Below are 21,187 nucleotides of genomic sequence, written 5' to 3' on the forward strand. Positions count from 1 at the left end.
GCCATGTTCCTCCAGGATTCATGATCTCTCCAGCAAGCAATTTTCAAATTGATTACTCTTGTAATCCTTGCATGTGAAGCAGGAAGGACTCTACAGAGAAACTCCCAAAGACATGTCATCACCCTTGATTTCAACCGCTGCAAGACATCCTTGCTCCACAGACTTTCAGGGTGACGGGATTTTGGAGCAATAGAAGAGCCATCTTGAGGGCATCTGTTCTAGCAAGGTAGTTGCCTTTGCAGTCAGTGCAGTAATGTAAATGTGTAGGTACATAACTTCATATTTCTTGCCTCACAGCAGAAAAGTGGGTCTTTGAAAAACCGAGGCATGACTCAAACATGTGGGATAGATGTGAACATGGATAGTGGTTTTCCCTGGGCTGTACTGAGACAATAATTGCAAATAAGTAGTTTACTATAAAGGCAGTGAATCCACTGGTCCACTTGTCAGCAAGTCAAACCCTGAGGAGTTTTACTAAAGATCTTGGAGCTAAAATTATTGATGTCCTGCTATGTCCATGCCAGATCAGACTGCATCTTATTTTGCAAGTTAACATCCTGCCTCTCAAAATGCCTTTTTAGAGGATACTTTTTCCTCTGTCTTTACCAACCCATAGGTCTGCAAAACACTTCACAATTTGTCTTCAGAAGGATATCAGCTATGGCACATTCTTTACGTGAAAACAGATGCTTTTCTGAAGGACCTTTCATTTTGACCATATTTTTAAAAGAAACAGTTCATAAAGAGCAAAGCAGGGATGTTTCCCCTGCTACAAATAATCTAACACCCTTTCTCATGATTGATGCAGATTGTATTGAAATTATCTCATTGATACATGTGATATATTGCTCAAGAAGCTCATTAAGTCATTTGCAGTAGCAGAGTGTTGTTACTTTCAGAATCTCAGTTTACATTAAGGCTTTATTTCTAGCAAGTGACACCTGCTGTAAGTGGAGTGCCATTATCCCCTCTTTACTGGAACGGAAACCACCTGTCAGCATAGTTGAAAATTTTAAAACCAGATTATCACAATTTCTTTAAATCTCTATTCTGCAAAACCCAGATTAATGTAAGACTGTAAGTTTTGACTGCTTCTTCAAGTTAAGCAGAGTAACCCTGATCTAACAGAAAAAAGGGAACAGGTAAAAACAGGTAAAGAACTGAAACAAGATCGACTCTTGTTCACTATTTGAGGATTGTGTCTCTAAAAAATGTTTGCAGATTCACACCACAACCCTCAGCTGCAGAGTTTGTCATGTGCAACAAATAAGGGAACCTGGATGAGGACTAATTTTTTATGTGATTCTGGCCAACCTCTCCCATTTAAAGAGCATTGTAACAGATAGGAAGAGAGAACATCATGTTGAAAAAGCAAGTTCTATGATGAAGTTTACACCAGATGCATCTTAGTAACTGGGACACAACTTGCAATAAATACCTCTATTTTGGAAAATAGCATTCTTTACTGGCAAAAACTCTTCTGTAAACTGTATTAATACTGATATAGGTGTTCCTTCTTACATTTTTAGGCTCTGTACATGTGGTAGTCATTCAGACAAATGCTTCTGTCCCTTCTCCTTTCCTTTTCAAAAGGATAATCTCAACACAGAAAGGCCTGTGTGGGAGTTAATACAGGTTAAAAGAGGGAGGATCTATATTCAGAGGCTAGAGGAGTTTAAAAAATGCACACTTCATGGAAATCTCTTGCCACAGAGAGCACCTTTCACTGAAAGGTACTCAAGGTTTGCTTGGATCTTTGAAGGCTTGAACATCCTTCATTCCAAGGACACAGCGTTTTATAGAATTAAGCTTCACATTATGCTAATTACATATCAAGATCGATTCACTTCTCCAAGTTATTTTGTGCCTTCAGGAAGGTATAATCTCATTCAACTGTAGGTACTAATCTATTTCCAGATGGCACACAACCTTGCATTCAAGAACAACAGGCAGCTTGAATACAGAAGTCCCCAAAGAAACCTACAAAAACCCACTGAAAATCCATGGCAGTATCTCCCTGTTCAACTGATTACTTCGTCAATTCATTCACTTCATCTTGAGCGATGTATCCAGGTGCTTTGCAGCTTGCTGGGCTGATGCATCCTGTAGCTCACAACATTACTTCCTACTGCTTTGTTGTGAAGGATATAAAATAGAGGCACTTATGGTTTCAGGTAAGTATCAGGAGCTCTGGTTCCAAGTTCGGTTCCAAGTTCTTTGTGAATACAAGCCTGGGGCTGCCCAGTGAGATGGGGAGGTTCACACAAAGAGATGTAATCTGGCTCTTGGTCCTCTTGGCCACATGGGTAAAGCAACAGCTCCTTCCCCAAGGAAGTGATCGGTTCATCCTGTTGTTATAGGATATAATCAAACAGCAGCTTTCAAACAGACCCTGCCTGTTAACAACCTCACAAGGTAGACAGCAGTCTCCCTGCCTCTGTTATGGTGTGGATGTATTCACACCACTGTGCGTGAACAGCTTAGTTCCCTGGAGAACTCGGGGAAGGGCCCAAATGGCTGCCCTCTGTCTTCATAACACATCTGTGCTCGGTGCCGTAACTCAGTGACACAAGTCTGGCAGTTCTAGGAAAGAGCTGTGCTCATCTCTGAGGAAACTACAGCTTCTCTGACATGGAGTGGTGCCCTGCCCAGAAAGTGCTGGAGCCAGGATTGTGCAGCATGCAGGTAAAGCAGGACCAGGGATTGTGGACTGTGCTTCTGGCTGTGTTTGTGGGAAGGACAAGGGTGGATTCTGGAGACAGCACACACCCTCTGCTCAGGCACATCCTGTTCTAACCAGGGAATTCCCTGATAGTACAGTCTCTGCTTCCAATCTTGTTCTCCATCCTAGCAACAGATGCATGGTGGGGACTTGCCTTCTTTCATGGTCATCTAGTGGATGATAAGCAGAACCCAGTGGGGCACTTTGGCAGAGTGGGTTCAGCTGCCCACACATGCTGTAGTAGAGGGGGTCTGCAGGATTCTTTGCAGACTGTGGGCATGGCTCTATCTTTGATGTAGCCATGCAGAGCCAGGCTTTAAATCCTCCAGCTCTGGTACAAATAGCTGTATAACTCCTGCTTTTAATACTTTCAGCCTGAACTGTGAAAATCATGCAAGAAGCAAGTTCAGTCAGCCCAGGTAGAGTTCTGTAGAGCAAATGAGCATAGCTATTGTTCTCATGTCCAGTTTTGTTTAGCCATGTCTGTATTAAGCTAGGTACTTATTTAAAAGAAACAGGGATTTTAAATGAACCTATGAGAAAAACTATTGTCCTGTCCCTGGACAGACCTTACAGTGTACGAATGAACAATCCATCTGGCTCTCCTTGAAGCCCATGTAACTGCAGTCAGTGCTGGTAAACACCACTGTTACTGTTGCAAGAGCCTGCCAACCTTGCTCCTTCCCTTCTATTTTTTACCTTTGCTCAGTACCACCCCTTGCCTGCTTTGAGATTATAAAGATACCTTGCTTTCTTTCATGTTGACGCTGGATGTAAGCAGGATTTTGTGTTCACCCAACTTGCCAGTACCCCTTAACCATGGAGAGAATACAAAAGAAAGGAGTTTGCATGAGTACGCTGTCACGTCTCATCAACATTTCTACTAAGTAGCTTGTAAGTAACTTGGGCCCTGTGTGCAAGGTGTTCTGTGAGCTTGAGTGTGAGTGAGTCAAATCTAAGATGTCTGAGATGTATTAGGTCGTCTGGGCTATACCAGTCAGGCTGACATACCCTTCTGGAGCAGCACACAAGATACCCAGCAGCAGTTCAAACGGGTCTAGTTACCTACTTCAAAACAACTGAATGGATTCTTTCTTATTTTGAAGTGCCCTGAGGCAATTAAACGGTTAAAGAATGCATTACTAGATGTTCACCTTGTGGTAGTCTACAAGGTCAGCCAGTGTTGAATGTTGCAGCTGGTCCACTCCAAGGAAGCTGTAGGAATCACTGGAGGCATCAATGAGGAAATGTTTACATCCTTCCACAGACCGATAGGAGAGCACGTAGCCTTTGATTTTCTCACTGACCCGGATCAGAAAACTCCCTGGTACTGTTTTATTCAGAAGCTCTTCCGCTTTCTTAGATGTCAGGATACCTGTTAAAAACCAAAACAGAAAACTGAAGGGAGAAAAGCATTTGTGCAGGACTGGGCAGAACAGTTGTCACAAGAAATCTGCTCTAAAACGAGTCCGTGGCACTTCCATCCCTTTCACTGTTTTCTTGCCTAGTAGCCCAGGAAAAAGAGTGCTGTCATTGCTAGTAACAGGCCATGGCCACATGCCAACTGCTTGTTGTTAACTGTTCCACACTTGGCCAACGATGAATGACAAACACAGAGGCTCAAAAGGACTGTTGCTGTGTTAGAGAGAGAATGGTATTGCAGTTATTGTATGTTGATTCCAGTATAGGAGCTTTACTCCCAAGCCCAGCCTGTGTTAGCAGCCACGTTAGCAGAAAAAACTCCTTAAACAGTTGGGTTGCAGTGGAAATGCCCAGGACTCACCATGGAACCAAGGTGCTATTGTGTCTGTGGTTTTCAGATAGCCAGCTCGGAGAGGGAATTGCTCCTCTTTGAACCACTTGATGATGCTTTCTTCGGTAGAATTGGAGATTGTCCTCTGGACTCCCTCTTTCCTGTTAGAAAAGACCTGTGGTTTGTGCATCAGGTTCAAACAACAGGTTTTGAGTCCCTGTGCAGGACTTACGTTTTGCTTAGGATTTTAAGAGCAGTCCTAAACAGGCAGCTTATACCAGTTCAGCTGTGTGGAATAGGGTTTTCAGTGGACATCTGGCATCATAGGGGCTCTATGTGCTCCAGGCTTTGGACATGCTATTAACTAAACCTCCAGGAATGAACACCTGAAAGCCTCATCACACCCTACGCTAGAATATAACCTGTATTTTTCCCTGCTGGGTGTTTCTTCCACACAAGGGGGAGAGCTAACCATTCCCTTCTCAACCATCCCATGCTAGAGCAAAAGAATTTCATCCCTTCTCCTTTCCACAGTGCACAGGAGCTTCCTTACCTAATTGCTCTCCCATTTGCCATTGCAGGAGGTGGAAGTTTAGGCTTGGGGGGGAGAGGTGGATATTGAAGTGGTCGCCTATCTCCTGCTGTGGCACCCTTGGAAATATCTGCCCACTTCCCTCTGTGGATGCCCTGCAGTGAAAGCCTCCTGTAGTCATCTCTGGCTTGCTGTGCAAGGGAGCGTCTCTTCTCATCTGCTGCCTTGGATTTCCGCACTGGAACAAAAAAGGAGTCCTACAGGAGCAAAGAAGCAGCAAGTTTAAAACTTGCTACCCTTTGGCCATCTTCATGCTTGATGAAATGGAAGAATAACCCATTTCACAAGCTGAAAAATTCACTCAGTTGTGAGGCCATTTGCCACGAGTTTCCCACGTGTTAAGTAGCATAGTTTTAATTCCTTTAAGAGATTAAAAACCAGGTTTTTTCCTCAGACAAGATTAAAAATCTGTGTGTTTTTTCTTGGTACCAGGTCCCTTTGTACTTAGAGACCTACTGGTTTTGTTTCAGATGCTGACTCCTGGTTCAGACATGGATTTCTGTAGTGCCTTTCATGTAAGCTGGTGGGGGAGGCAGGGCTTATGGAGTTAAGGCTGTTGAAATGACCCCAAATCAATCATTTGAAGGATTTGAAAGTGCTAATCCATTTCAGAGGGTGGGAAGCAGTCTTGCTGAAACTCTTATGGGAAGTGGAGAACTTGACTGTGGTTTCGTTTGGGTTTTTTTTCTATAAAACTGCCTTGATTGTCTAGGTCCATCTCACCCTGGAATCTGCAGGAGTAACCAGCTCTCCAGTCAGCATTTTTTTTATCAGTCAGAAAAATAAAACCCCTAGACTCAAGTGGAAGCAACTGGTGGTACACCATTGCCATCTACTGAGCAGCAGGGAAGGAACTGGGAAAAAAAGTGCATCAGGTTCTCCTTCAGGAAGCATTTGGCAGCACCGATGGATGCTACTGCAATTCTCATACTGTTTGCCATTTTCCTTTCTATCATTGGGATTCATTACATGAGACAGTGCAGCAGGGCTTTACTTAGGTGGGACCATGCCTGAATGACAGGGAAGCCCTTTTTGATTAGTCCCTGTTACCCATTATCCTTGTCCTTGACAGCAATGGTTACTGCAAAGTCCAACAAAAGGCCAGCCTCTAGTTTAAAATTAATTGTACTGGCTATACTCATGTGGTTCCTATTTGTTGCTTGTTTTAACATAGTATCAGTTGGAAAAGTTTTCCATTCCCCTGCCCAACTCTAGTCTCAGTGCTGTGTGGACTCAGAAACATTTCTGGTAATACAGTGCTGTATTTCTTGGCAGTACTCTCCACTCTCTGACCTATTATTTAGTTCTAGTATGGCAGGAGAAGCGTTGAGATGACCCCACAGAGCTCTAGGATTTCTCAAGCCTTATAGGAAAAGGTCATTTTAAGGTCTTACAGAATTCCTGCCATTCAGGCTCATTCTCATCCGATTTCTGCAGCGTTCTCTGGCTCTCTGTGCTGCAGCGGCTCTGTGGTATTGGCTCCTGGGGGGCTGTGATCTCTTCTGAATTTCTCCTCTGTGCTTCCTTCATCTATGAAAGAAACAGTATATTCAGCTGTCTCGCAGGCAAGTTTTAGCCCTGCTTTTTAGCTAGCCTTGAAATTCTGGGAACTCCATTCTTTACAGTGAATCCCTCCAATTTCAACAACATACAGAACCTTCGTCTTTACTGCAGGTGACAACTGAGGCAGGAAGGGAAAACAGTCCACCAAAAATCATCAGGAGTATCTCCCTGTGCTACTCCCCAATCTGCCAGCCTGGCCTGCTTTGTATCACCTCCAAATCATCACACCATACATGAGAAGCATGGCAATACTGGATAAAACTGGTCCAAAAGGTGAAAACATTCTTGGCTCCCGTGAGGCTCTGAAGCTGACTGGGACTCTAGGATAAAGCCTTGACCCCACTCAATGTGTTAGGAACATGATAGGTTGCCACTTACCTGTTGGAAGTTATGCTTCCTCACATGGCAATCTGCCAGCATCTGGTGAATATTTCTGGTTCCCCTCTGAGCAGAGCAAAAGAGTGGTAAGAAATAAATATGACATTAGGACAATTGCTCTTTTTTTGGTGCAATAGGTGTTTAATGCAAAAGCAGTCACGTGACATTTGTTAACAAATTTTGCCAGCCTGTTCAGACAAACATTGGGGGGATTTTCACATCATATTAGGCCAAAAATGCCTCAGGAGGAGAACTCAGGGGTGTCAGGATTGCCAAAAGCATGCGTAGATTTGCTAAGCAATGCTCACAAGTGCCCCTTTCTTTCCTTCCTCTAAAGCAATCCCTTGCAGAACCTGCCTGTGCATGTTTGCAGCTGTGGCTGTGTTGCTGCAAACTCCTACTTGACAAACTGACCCAACTGGCTGGATATTTCATGTTCTCTCTCCCCTGCAAACCAGCTCAGCTGCCCTGCCAGCAGTCCCTAGCTGAGAGCTGCCTTGGCAGATGAACTGTTAGGTTTGGCTTTGAGTAAACACCCACCCACCTCCTCAGCAGACCCCAACTGCCTCCCACAGATGAGTTAACTGTGAGTGTATGCTTACCAAGGACACACTTCCTTTTAGCTCCATCACCTACTTGGCTAATATTTAATATGAACATGGCTTTACAATTTCCCTCTCCTCAGCAGGAAACTAGGAACTTCAAATGCGTGTGAAGCAGGACTTTTTTCTTAGATCAGCCCTATTCCCTGCAGCACGATACCTGGATCTTTCAGGTTAAATGAGAACTAGATCTCAGAGGAAACATTTTCATGCAGGAGGTGGGAACAAGCCCCTCTCCAAGCCTAGAAAATACAACAGGAGACTTCAGTCTGGAGCCCTCCTTCTAATAGCAAAAGCCCCAGAAACCTGGGAAAATTTACTAATAATATAATGACAGAAAAGAAAAGAAAATATACAACCCCCATCTATTTCCATGTGTAAGACTTTGAAAGGGGGGTAGATTTTTGGTGGTGGCTTGTTTGGCTTTTTGTTTTGTTTTGGGGTTTTTTTGTCAGCTTTGACTAATAAGTTCCTTTGAAAAACAATCTCCCACATAGTTGCTCAACTTCAGCAAACAGTACAGAGAAAAAACTCATGTGACTCAGAGGCTTTTGATAAAGGAGACAGTCACTCCAAATTCCCTTCACTATTTTGGTAGCAGCAGGAGAGCATTTTGCCAAAACCCAAACCTTCTGTTATCATACTTTTTACACCGAAGTACGGAGTGGCTGTACGATAAAAGAATATACTCTCATACAAGTTCATTCAAGGCTGAATGAAAACTGCTGCATGAGATTGGATTTCTCCCATTAAATTGGCAGGGTGTTCTGTTCCTTCTGTTCAACTATGGTTGCATGGGTAGTTAATTTAACTCCTCTTTTTTTCCTTTCTCTGCAAATGGCTTTTTGTAGGCAGTTAAAAAGCACAAATGTATTTATTACTGGGAAAAAATATTTCTGTAATGAAACTCCACAGGAAAGCAGACACTGTATTACTGCATTTGGAGTTGTCCCGTGCTGTCAAGATCATAAGCTGTTTTCTGTTTTAGAAGACAAAAAACCCCAAGAACCACCTAAAATATGCATATTAGATGATGCCAGTAAAATTATCTTCATTTGGTCTTTTATAAAAGTAAATTATTTGTCTGAGGGCTGTGGCCTTGCATGTACAGATCCTGGATAGCCTCCCTGGTCTTGCCCCAATAACCATCCAAACCAGCCACAGCGCAGAAGGGAAAGTACTTCACCCCTTGTTTTACCCACAGAGAATGGAAGTAAAGGAATTCAGAGTAATTTATCCATTGGCGCAGAGAGATCTATCCCAGCTGAGAATAGCACATGGACCTCCCGAGTCTTAAGGATGTAATAATATGGCTTCTTCTCTGACTATAGAAGAAAAGCCTTAGCAGATAGACAGCTTTTTCCCTTCAGATTTGTATTTGCAGCAGCCGGGATTTGCTGCACTTCCTAGACCTCAAAAACGTATGTTTCTTATAGTTATGGGAAAATGGAAAACTACCTTTGTGAGTTCCTGACTTTTTCCTGTTGTATCAATATCAGTTGTTTTTCTCCCATGTTCCTCCTTTTTCTCCGCAGTGTTTTTTTTATTCCCATGAAGATCTGTCTCAGCCAGAAGTCCTGGTTGTGGGTGTAGAGACCATGTTGCAGAAGAGTCAGTCTCTCTGAAATGCAAGCGAGAGAGGACTTAGGAGCGAGTTACTTTCTGCTGTCTGAGCATCTTGTGAGGAGGCTACACGTGAGCAGAGCAGAGCTGCAATGAAGCCACATGTGCATAGGCAGTTATATCTCCAGATCAGGCAGGTGAATAATTAAATTAATGACTTGTGGTGAGTAACTGTTGTCCGGCTGTACGTGGGCACCTGCTGGTGAATCAGCCCGATCCAAGCCCATCACCTGCTGCAGTAACAGCATCAGCATTTCCTGTGGTCTGCAGAGGGTCCCATGCAGGAACCATGTCATGGGAGCCTCAGTGAGCCAGGGCAAGTCTCAGGCTGCAGCTGGTCTCTGCCTGCATTGTGTGTCCTCTCCAGCCTTTGCCTCTGCCTTTTGCCAGCAAGGCCAGTGTGACAGCGGTAACCAGCCCCTAAAGAGAAGACTCCAGCTTGTGTGTCCCTAGAAAAGCCTTCTCCTCCATATCTGCCCAGTGAGTCCTTCAGCTGAAGGGTGCTTACCTGCCCTCCCGGCCTTTCTCTCTCACTAAGCGCTTTGCTCTTTGTGCCTGGATCTCTTCACAGATGGCTTCATAGGATTTATCTGAAGGATGCTCGCCCATCACCCAGACCCACACATCATTGTCGGCACCAAGTTTCCATGTCACTGACTTCCTGTTGGCTGGAAAAGAAGGAGCTCTTTGGCAAATGCTGTTTACTGGGTAGCTCTTTGCAGGGCCTGTGTTGCACCTGCTGTGCCCTACCAACTGCTGTTCATGACACAGCCCCCCCAAAAGCAACTGTAGATGAGGAAAGCTCAACTGGGATGCAGCCCACGCTTCCCAGTTTTTTCATACTACTTGAGCCAGGTCAGTGAAGGAGGCATTTCTGAGTCTGGGAGCAAAGGAGAAGACTCACCACTGTTTCTTTTCTTGCTTTAATTCCTGACCACTGTCCTCCCCAAACTATATGAGGGTGAGCTACCTGCAAATAGTGCACGTGGGGGAGACCTGGGAGAAGAGTGCTATCTTCCTAGCAGCTGGCATGCTGTGTAATCCTGGCAAGGGAGCTTCAGGTCTAAACTCTCAGTGGGAACTCCCTATCAGATCTGGTGCCTCAGGACAGATATTCAAATCCATGGTTATGTTAAAGACAGATTCAGAGGCACCATTTAGTGGGAAACTTAATGAGATGCATCTCCTGGGGGCAAATAAGCCCTGTCTTCCCAGTGAGGGGAGTTGAGCAATTTGGTCAAGGACAGAATGTCTAGGCCAGGGAGTAAAAACCATTGTGTGCCTGGCCAAACTACCCCATTGCAGGTGGATTTAGTTGTTTTGGAAATAAGCCTATGTCATGTCCCTTGGAGAAGAAATTGCTCTAAGGGTACATTACTTCCTATTTCTAGGAAGCAGTTGACTAAGCCATTTATGTGCCAGAAGGTGAAGCAGCCAGGAGGCAGAGACTTACCTTTTCTTACCAGCGGCTTCTTTGCTGAAATCTTTTCTGCAGCAGCTTCTCTTTCCTCCCACCGTCTGATCTGTTCCTGCCTCATCTTGAAGAAGAGGATCTGCTTCTGCTCCTCGCTGAGTTCTGCCAGTAGCTCCGGATCGATGTACATGTCTGATAGTATCTGTTTCAGCATGGCTGCAGGTTTCACTTACGTACTTTCGTGGCAATGATCTTCAGGGATCAGATCCTCTTTCTGGCTCCGACAAGAAAGAGTGCCCGCTCGTCTGAGACTGAAGTAGGAATGCAGGCGTGCCAGAGCAATTATACTTCTGTCTCTCTTTTTTTTTTTTTTTTTAGCTCAGACTTCCTGCACAGACCAAAAAAAGTAAGTAGCTTAAAACCTGCTGTTAAGATTCCTTGGAATAAGACGTGAGCTCAGCTCTCATGCAGCCCCTGCCCGCTCTGCAGGGAGAGCTGGCCAGAAGGGGCGAGGCCTGGAGTGGGGAGGTTGTGTTGATACTCTGCTAAACCCAGCTGATAGTATATCAAAGAGAGAGAGCACTGCCTGTTAGTCATCAGAGGTGCGGCTTGGCTGCGCCCAAGCAAACATTCCTGCTGGGCAGGGAATCAATGAACCCATGACTAGATGGCTCCTCCTCCTTCTAAACAGGAAAGCTTTGATGATCAAAAGCCCGGCCAGCCTCATTTTACCGAAGAAAGATAGGGAGGACTTTCAACTCTGCTTCTGAGATGGGAGTGCGAATTTTGGGGAGCTCCTGTCCATCAAAGTCAGCCTCCCAGCAAGTCAAGGGAGCACAAGGAGTGCAGCTGGTTTGAAGAAAGGCAATTTGGATAGTCAGTGTCTGAGACAGGTCCTGCTCTGACACATCTTGCTGATGCACCCTGCCCACGTGGTGAGCCTGGCATGGGACATCCTTGTCTGACAGGATGAAGCCGATGGGGAGAAGGGGCACCCCTGTTCCTGCCCAGGATACTGCCTTGTGTCCAATTCACACTGGCGAGGTACTAACACCCACACAGCCTTGCTTTGTGCTCATGGATTTACATTTACAACGGGGATTTCACTGAAAAATTGGAAGCTCTCCTGTCACTTGGGAAGGTGGCAAATAAGAAAGTAGAAATGTGGACTAAAGACCTTGAAACCAACTATTTTCCTTATCTGGATAAACTCATGGAGAGCAGGCCATTAGTTGGCAGTGCTTTCGGTGACACGGGGAGGCTGACAGCCATATATTAAGTGCAACAGCAGAGAAGGGTGGCTGACTGGCCAGAGGTGGTAGGGACTTTCTGGACAAACTCTTGGGAAATACTGCCATCAGACTACAAGGAAAATTAAAGCAATGGGATTGCTCATGTCCTTCTGCCCAAATCCTGGGAGTCTAAGGAACAAGCATGCTAGAACATAGCATAGTAAGTGGGAGGCAGAGGGTTATTGAGGCAGTAATGTGGAAGTATAAAGGGCAGAGACACGGCAGAATGGCCTGTGCCAGCATGAAGTGGGACTATATATTAAATCAAGTTGATGGGGTCAAGTCAATTAGCCATCTTACAGGAGAGGGACTGGACTTCTAGGAACCCAAACACTGGAAAAAAAGTGCTGGGAGCACCTGCAGCTTCACAGTATGACTGCTTGGCTTCTGACAAATAAAATAACAAAGAAGGAGGTAGTAGAATAGCCAGCAAGTGCAATACTGAAGCTTTCCAAGGAGCACACACAGAGCACACAATTATTTAGATGAAATGGGACAGCACAATAGCAGCCTTCATAAAGTCAGACTGTCAGAACAGTATCTGCTGCGTTGGTCCACTTTCCTCTGTCTTGCACCTGTGCTGGGAGCAAGCAGTCTGTCTCAAGCATCCCACTGCTTCTGATTATGGCTTGCCTTAAAATTGCCAGAGACAGAGCTGGCTGGAGCCCCACTGCAGTGAAGTCCCGATGTACTTTCAGCAGGGAGAGCTTGAAAGGAGCTTGGAGCAGGGGGAGGAGCTGTAGACAGGGAGAGAAGTTGCTCCTCAAGGACCCCAAGACAACAACAGAGCAGATCATGGTCCCAGAAATGCATTGTCTGCAGCAGAGGCCAGGAGCAGGAGCAAGAGTCCTGGAGAGGGTGCAGTGATCAGGAGATGGTGTTAAGCCTTCTCATTTCTATTTTGTTTCTCTGATTACTTAATAGTTTCCCTATTAAAAATGTTAACTTCATTCTAGAAGGAAACATGAAGCTGCTGTTCTAAATCTGTATGGATTTTGTTTAAACAAACTACTTTCTTGATTTAAAAAGAAGTTTTTTGGTGGGGTGCTCTGACTTGGGCAATGCTTTTTGAGTACCCCCCTGATGGCAGAGTTTCTTCAGCTCAGCAGCCAAAGGGTCTTGAGCTGCCCTTCAGCCATGGAGGTGGCAGCTATAGAGAGGGAAGAGCTTCCTGGGACATGACACATGAGAATCCATCAGCAGAATGCATGCAGCAGCATGTCCATGCTGCTCTGTCTTCTCAGGAGTAGGAATGGCCTTGCTATGGCATTTACTTAGGAGGACATCATGTACTCTGCCATATGCCGTGGTGGCAAACTGGTCCCTCTCTCCATGCCTGGGGACGCAGTGTGTTGGCAAGATTGAAGGGTGCTCAGCAAACAAGTTTCACAGCACTGATGCAGTTTTGCAGAGTTGGATCTCCTTGTAACATTGGTTGTAAGAGGACATTTATAATGCTCTATCCCAAAGGTATCCTTTAAAGCACCAGCTATTTTAACACTGAGAAATGACATAAGCATCTCGAGAGGTTTGCAATATTTCTGTTTTAGCAGTTACTTCATTAAAGATCTAGGAGCTGGATATCCTTGTAATCAGTCATATACTGTTCCCAAAGTTTGAATCAAAGCCATGTTACTGACACCTGGCTGGAAGGGGTTTTGCAGATGCTGCTCCAGCTGTAAGTAGTATATTCACAGCTCAAACTTAGTAAAGCCAAAGACTGCAGTAATGGCAGAGGGACCTCCAAGCAGGTAATTTGAAGGAAAACTCTGGTAGAGGTCCTGTTAAACTTTCTACTGTTGCATTTTTTTTTCATGGGAGTGGTAGGTGGGAGCTGGTTTTGTGGAGGAATAGAGATGGAAGTAACCAAAAAAAGCAAAAACTAAGTGGAGGGAGGTGGGAAGCCAAACCAGGTCTTTGGGACTCTGGCATTGATGTATAAGATAGTCAACCTGAAAGCCATTAGGGTAAACAAAATTCAAAAGCTAAATGATCCTTCAAAATGCAAGGTCACACAGCATTTAAATCTCCTACTGGAGAGCAGCCTCTTCTCTGTGTTCCTGTAAATCATCTACCATTAACAGGGAAAACAATCCTATGAATACACATGAAAGTGCCATAGCTTTGAGAAGAGCTGGCACAAGCTCCTGCTCACGTGTGCAGTGACACTTTGGACATGACAGGCTCCCAAGACACTCCCACCTGGACATACTAGTCCTGGTCCTCACCATCAGTGCTGCCAGCAGAGGGAAAGTTTCTCCAAGAAAACAATAGACAGACACAGAAAATCATAGATATGTTTTTCACCAAGAAATCAAACAGGAGGGTGTAAAATGAAACAGTGGACAAGTTAAACAGTGGGTCTTGTGCTCATTTTCAGAGAGGCAGCTTGTTCAACCTGCTGCACACATCTCCACTGTAAATGTGACAGTAACTGTAAACTAAAAATAAGCCAAGAAACCCAAAGGTGAGGAGAAAAGAGAACATGAGAAAGGCTGCTTCAGGGTACTGGCTGATGACCTAAGAGGATTTCTATTGTCATAAAGTAGTTTTCCCCATAAAAGGCAAATAAGACCACATCGTTCAGTAAATGGTGGAACTGTATTATTTTGAGTCAAGAGCTTGTCCTTGGAGCTGATTATTTGTAAGAAGTGGCTTCAGAGACACCACTGGGAATTCTTTTCCCTGATCAAGAGGCTGGGCTGTGAGAATGCAACTGAATTTCCTCTCACTTGCCAAACTAAGCCCAGCAGCACTAGGAAGCTCAGGTTTTTCTGGATTTCTGCAGTTCCAGCCACTCCAATGCCATCAGCTCTCTGCCAGATTTTATGAAGGCATTTCTGATTTTTTTCATAAGTGAAGCAAAGCAGAATTGCAAAACCCACCTGAAATCAGTGCAGCCAGCTCCCCAGCCTTGCTCTGAGTACACAGGCCTTCATGGGTTAACTGTTGCACATTGGTCCATAACATGCACTTGTGTCAGAAAACATTTATGTTAGCAGCTGCACCGGCAAGGTTAGTACCAAAATATCCTTCTGTGCTTTGGGGTTTGGCTGTTCATTTGTTTGTTTTATTCTTGTTTGTTTGGGGCTTTTTTTAATCCTCATCCGTTCTAAATAGAGGAGTGATTCATTCCTTTGTTTAATTTTGCTTCAGCCTACTGGGTTTTTTTTTATTTCAGACGGAAGGAAAACTTCTAGTTTGGGTATAACAGAAGGAAAACACAACCGCACAGGCATAGCCCCCAGAAGACAGAACCAGACCTTGTACCTTAGAATCATAGAATGGCTTGGGTTGGAAGGCACCTCAAAGATCATCTAGTTCCAACTCCTCTGCCATGGACAGGGCCACTAGACCAGGGTGCTCAAAGCACCACCCAGCTTGGTCTTGAACACTTCCAGGGATGTTCCAGTGCCTCAATACCTTCACAGGCAAGAATTTCTTCCTGATGTGCGGGGAGCTTTGGTGGGTCGGACGGTCGGGACGGACGGAGACGAGAGATCTCTGAAGTCAGATCTTGGAACATGCGGTTTATTGCAAAGGGCGTGGGTACAGGGGCACTGCTTAGAGCTGCCAGCTGCAGCTCGGGGCAGGCCCAGGAGAGCAAGAGAGTAAGCGGGTAAGTAAAGAGAGAGAGAGAGAGGAATGAGAGTGAAGAAGAAGCAGTGAGAGAGAGTGTAGTAAGAGTGTGAGTAAGAGAGTAAGAGTGTCTGAAGTCCTGGTTACAATACAATAAATAATCTTCTGTACTGAATATTCTAATTGTCACTAACCAATCTAATACAAGATACAAATCCTATAGCATTTACATACAGCCTGTAAGAGTTCTTATATTACCATAGAGTGTTACACCTTAACTCCTAAAAACTACTCTTTGGACCCCTTCTGCTGAGCTAGTAGGGTCTGCTCTGACCCTTGGACCTGCCTGCAAGCAGAGGGTATTGTTCAATCAAAAGGGGATTACCTTCAGTTGGCCATACCATTGTTTTCCAGTTGTTCAGTAACTAAGACTTGGTAATTCAAAGGTGGCTTTCATTTCGATGTTGCTTATAGTTTTCATATTCCCAAAATCTTTTGTCAGGCAATCATATTTATAAGGCTTTCCTGTTTCATCTTCCCCAACACTGATGCATAATCTATACCTGCATTCTGTCAGTTTGAAGCCATTCCCCCTTGCCCTATCACTCCATGCCCTTGTCCAAAGCCCCTCTTCAGCTGTCTTGTAGCCCCTTTATGGACTGGATTCTGCATAAGGCTGGCATATAATGCTTGAAAGAACAAAACCAATGAAGTCACCACAACATAAACTACCTTGAAATTACCTATATCTGAACTGACTTTCCCTATAGGTCCCTGATATTGCTGGAGGGGGCAGCAGTTATCTTATAGCAGGTATGAATGGGTGGCAATGGCAAGAAAGGAAAATAATTTGATACAGCAGCAGCCACTGAACACAGTCTGAGGCCACCAGACTCTGCTTTCAAGGAAAATGTATCTTCCCTGCTAGAACAATGTGCAAACACTTCTTGGATCATCTTCCTATATCAAAATTACTGAGGGGATTAACAGTGTGGTAAAAAGGGTGAGAGCTTCTATAGGTTAACACACAGAATCAGATACTCAACCAAATTCAGTCACTGTAAAAACGGGGATTTTTCTAACCATGACACATAATTTGATTTACAGTTCTGCGCAGAAAGAGGTGCTGGGAGGTAAACCCCAGAGCCAGCACCCCAAGGTGCAAAAAAGCAGGCCTACTTAGAGAGTTACAATCTTGGGCTATTAAATCTTACTTAAGTCACTGCTTGGCTTAAGTTGTTACTGGCTCATCCTTTCTTTACTTCAAATTAAAGCCATTGTGTCCCAAGAAATCATAGCACATGCTTGGTGAGTGGTGGCCTTTTTGTAGGCGGGAGTGCCTGAGCTGGGGTCTGGTTTTTACTATCATAAGGAGCAAAAGTTCATCACTAGGGCAAGTTCTCACTACAGAACCAGTAAAAACTGGGGATTTTTTTAGTTCATCATTACACATCCTGGATAAGAAGGGTGTTATCTTTCTTTGTTTTCCCCCCTTCAAGAACTTAGGCCATCAATTTTCTGTCTTCCCCATTCCTGTGGTTATTGCTTCCATTGCTTAAACACTTTGTTCTTTACGTTGTTTGAAACTTCACTCCCGTTATCCATCAAGGTGGTGAGAGGAAAGCTCATGTCTTTACAAACAATTTGATGGGTGAAGGTATGGATGTTAAGATCTTTGAAATGGGTTTTCATGTCTCTACTAACTTTGGGCACCAGGTTTGTTGCAGAGCCCAGACAGTTTGGCTCCTGAAACAGACAAGTGGGTCTGCATAAGCCTGAGTTTCTGAACTTTGGGGTAAAATAGTAGGTTCAAAGGGGGATATGTGGGAGGCGGTTCAGGAAGGCTGTACCTTCCTGCTACCTCAGCCAATGGGGAAAGGAAGAGGGCAACGTGCGGCCGGGAGTTTGGGATAAAAGGAGGCTGCGCCCTCCAAAACCTCAAGAGAGGAAACCCTGTGGGCGTGTGCCCCAGTGGACTTTCTTCCTTCATTCGAATAAAGTTGCAGGACTCCTCTGTCTCCTCTTTGGACATAAACCTCTGGCGTTTGTGGATTTTCCTGACAGTGAGCACCAGTATGGAGGCACCTGTGGGGAATCCTACTGGAGGCTGAGGGTCCACTTGCATTGCTCCAAGAAGCTTAGTCCATCTTTAGACAACATACAATTATGTTCGTTCATATTTAAGTTATGATAGTGATTGATTTGTGTCCCTGTCAAAAGCCAGGATCATTTGAACAGGCACAAGATGTAATGAGCCAGAGCAGAAATGAACAGACAAACCAAACATGGAAACAAACTGGAGCTGCAAATAAATTGGAGCCGAAATGAAGCTGGGGAAGGTGAAACCAAACTGGAGTCTAAAAGATGCTGGAGGCCAGAACAAACTGGACCTATCTATGAGCTGAATCCGAGACAAACTGGGGACAGAAACAAACCACCTGAAGCTGCAAATGAGGTGGAGCAGACACTAGACAGAAGCCTTCCCCGAGGAGGAGACGCAAACAAACTGGAGTCACAAAGGAACTGGAGCCGCTAACTCCCCTCAGCATCTCTGGGCGGACTGAGCCGGGTGGGTGCTGGCAGGACCGTGCTGAGGGCAGGCAGCAGCAGCATCGCCCTCGGTGCGGGCATGCCGGCTTCTTCCTAAGGGATCCACACCTGGCGCGGGTCGCTCGGGCACGAGTGGTTCCGGGCGTGGCCGGTTCGAGCTATTCTCCCGGGTTACAGCAGAGCCAGCGCGGGGCCGAAGAGCTCGTCCTGCCGGCAGTGGCTCTGGAAAAGAGCTGGGAAGAAGAAACCGGGCGAGGCCCGGTGGCAGGAAGGGTCCCCGGGGGATGACCCTCAGCTGCTGCCCCGGGACGAGACCCCCGGGACGGGACCCCCGGGAAGGGACCCCCGGGAAGGGACCCCCGGGAAGGCCCCCTCAGGCTCCCGCGGCCCCGGGCGGCGGCGCCCCCTGGCGGCCGTGGCGGGGCCTGTGAGGAGCGGCGGCGCCGCCGCGCACCTGCCCCGCACAGGGCGCCGCCTGGCGGACGCGGCGCGGCACCGCAGCCCCGGAAGCGGCACCGGGACCCCCCGCCCGCGCCCATCGCGCTCCCGCCACCGCCCTGGCCCAGGCCCCTGCTGATAATAAGGCTCCTCCTGGCTGTCTCCTGCCAGTGACCTGAGCGGGAGCGTGGGGGGTCCTGAGGAAGGGATGGCTCTGAGCAATGGGGTGCTGGGAGGCTCTGAGCGGTGGTGTACGGGGTGCCGGACAAGGCTGAGGAAGCCTGTGAGCAATGAGGGACTCTGGAGCATGGTAAGGGACGGGCTTCATGCAATGAAGGGGTGGGTGTGTGTGTGTGGGTGTGTGTGTGTGTGTGTGTGTGTGTGTGTGTGTGTAGGTGCTGAGACTGCAGCAGCGGTGTCCCTGAACAAGGCAGAGGCTCAAGGCAGGACACAGCCAGGTCAAGGGCAGCTATAAGCCATGGGGAAGGCAGGGGGACACCCTGGCACCCGCCAGAAAGGAGGACCTCGAGCAAACAGGAGAACAGGAGTCTCAGCTCTGGGAAGGTGCAGGGGGGAGCATCCCAAGAGGGTCCTACAGTGGAACACAACATGGCAGGGGGCTGCAGCTCTCAGGTCTGGAAATCAGCTCGAGGTGCAGCTCTGGACTATGAGCAGCAAGGCTGCATGAGGCTAAGGCTGGCTATCCCCTCCTGGGGGACAGCACCAGAGGGACAACTTCTGAAGGGACACTGTTAGGAAAATTAATCCACGATGTCAGAGGTTTATGTCCAAAAAGGAGACAGAGGAGTCCTATAACTTTATTCAAATAAAGGAAGAGGCCATGGGCATTTGCTATCGGATCTCTCAGATTGTTGGGGGATGAACCCCCTTTTTATCCTAAGTTCCCAGCTGCATCACCTTCTTCCTTTTCCCCATTGGCTGAGGTACTTGGAAGGTACAGACTTCCCAAATCGCCTATTCTATGTCCCCCTCTAATATGCACCCCCCTTTTGTTATAGAAAAGAATGAAAAAAATAAAGCTATTCATAATTCCATTATGTCTTTGTTCTTTTTCTCTAGGTTCAGGAATTTAACACAGCCTTGGCAGAGCAACAGTCCATGTTGATTAGTAACATTTTCTAGAACTAATAGTTTCTTCTGTTATTTCCCTATCTTTAAGTTCCTAGCCCTATCTACAAACAGATTCACACAGTCTGTTTGTAAAGACACATTCATCTTACTCCTTTCAGACACCATGCCTGGGATGGACACCATAGCTGGAATATGGACACTGTAGTTTGAATATGGACACCATAGCTGGGATACATGCCCTGAACACGGCAGAAAGACCCTCACACCCTCACCTTCAACCCATGAATAACCAGCCACAGCTATAAAGAATTTGTCAAAAACCAGCTTTGTCACTGAAACCACTTGAGGCAGAAAACATATTTTCCATGGCTGAAAAGGTCTCATGGAAGAATCTCGTGTCTCCACCCAGCCATGTCGCTCTCCATGCTCCCTCTGGCCATGGGCCCCTCCATGTCCCCTGTGCCAGCCACACACTCCTCAATATGCCCCACACAAGAAATGCACCTTTCCATGCTGGCCCCGGCCATGCCCCCCTGAGCCACCTCAAGCCACATTTACCCCCATGTCCTCTCCCAGCCGTGTCCACCGCATGCCCAGGACACACACTCCCTCCTGCATTAAGATCCCAAAACTGTGCTGTGCTTCCACTTTGAGCCACAGACCCCGTGCTGCATTCCCAGTATACAAGTACCAGATTGGCCACATCAAGGGTCCCCTTCCGTCTTATTTAAAGTAGTTTGTCCTGCTCTAAGCCAGCTGTGCTTTGCGTTGGGGGACAGGAGGGGCCTCCGGACGCTGGCTCGGAAGGAGCGGCCCTCGGTGGGCGGTGGGAGGGGCGGGAGCGCCCGAACGTGCGGATGGCGGGTCACGATTGGCCAAGACTAGGAGCTAGGGGTTGGGCACCGTGAGCTGCGGAGGATGGGAAGTGCTTTTTACACACTCCGTTAGCTCCGTCGGGAGAGGGAACCATTCCGGCTCCTGACTCGTAAATGCACCCCAAGGCAACGGCGGCTGCCGAGGGTGTGGGGGTAGCGGTTGGCAGGGCCGAGGGCTGGGGCGGCGGGAGCTTCCCTGGGGGGCTGAGAGCTCACTGAGGGGCAGGGCGGCTGTGGCGCAGACAAGCACTGGCCCAGTGAGAGCTGTCCCTGCGCGGGGGGTGGCAGCAGCGAGATCCCGCGGGAGCAGGGGCTGACCTGGACCCCAGGCGACAGCACGGTGGGGGCTCAGAGCTCTGCTCCGCTCCCGGTGCCGGGGCAGCGTGGCCGCACTCACGGAAGTACCCCGGGGAGGGGAACACGGAGCACGGATGGCTGCCGAGGGATCGCCAGGGATCGTTTAGGCGGGACAGCCTTGGCCGAGCCCCCGCGGCCTTTCCCCGCCCACCGGCCTTTCCCCGCCAATCAGCTCTCGCTGCCCCCTAGTCTTGGCCAATCGTGACCCGCCGTCTGCACGCTCGGGCGCCCACGCCCCCCCCTCCGCCCACTGAGGGCCGCTCCTTCCGAGCCAGCGCCGCCGCTTCCGGCGCGCCGGGGCCGGGGCCGGGGCCGGGGCCGGGGCCGGGGCCGGGGCCGGGGCCGGGGCCGGGGCCA

General features: G+C 47.2%; 1 protein-coding gene across 1 annotated transcript; it reads right to left on the reverse strand.

The window, feature by feature from the left end:
• Positions 1-903: 903 nt before the first annotated feature.
• On the reverse strand, positions 904-12,616 carry SH2D4A (SH2 domain containing 4A). The gene is made up of 9 exons (XM_042049772.1): positions 10,687-12,616; positions 9,742-9,901; positions 9,069-9,231; positions 7,009-7,074; positions 6,462-6,597; positions 5,029-5,245; positions 4,506-4,636; positions 3,877-4,097; positions 904-2,348 (listed from the first exon to the last, which is right to left on the reverse strand). Exons 1-9 carry the CDS (start codon positions 10,859-10,861, stop codon positions 2,163-2,165), a joined length of 1,455 nt encoding a protein of 484 aa, XP_041905706.1. The 5' UTR covers positions 10,862-12,616; the 3' UTR covers positions 904-2,162.
• Positions 12,617-21,187: the final 8,571 nt, after the last annotated feature.

Source organism: Corvus kubaryi, unplaced genomic scaffold, assembly GCF_017639235.1.
Source record: "Corvus kubaryi isolate FWS band 111438036 unplaced genomic scaffold, C.kubaryi_AGA036_p1.0 71, whole genome shotgun sequence".
Classification (NCBI taxonomy): domain Eukaryota; kingdom Metazoa; phylum Chordata; class Aves; order Passeriformes; family Corvidae; genus Corvus; species Corvus kubaryi.

What these genes read in the sequence shown, in the direction of transcription:
- SH2D4A (XM_042049772.1), bottom strand. Translation starts at nt 10,861, where the DNA reads ATGCTGAAACAGATACTATCAGACATGTACATCGATCCGGAGCTACTG. An exon ending in GGAAGCATAACTTCCAACAG is followed by an intron (nt 6,598 to 7,008) that starts GTAAGTGGCAAC and finishes TTTCTTTCATAG; the next exon opens with ATGAAGGAAGCACAGAGGAG. An exon ending in GCAAATGGGAGAGCAATTAG is followed by an intron (nt 4,637 to 5,028) that starts GTAAGGAAGCTC and finishes CTTTTCTAACAG; the next exon opens with GAAAGAGGGAGTCCAGAGGA.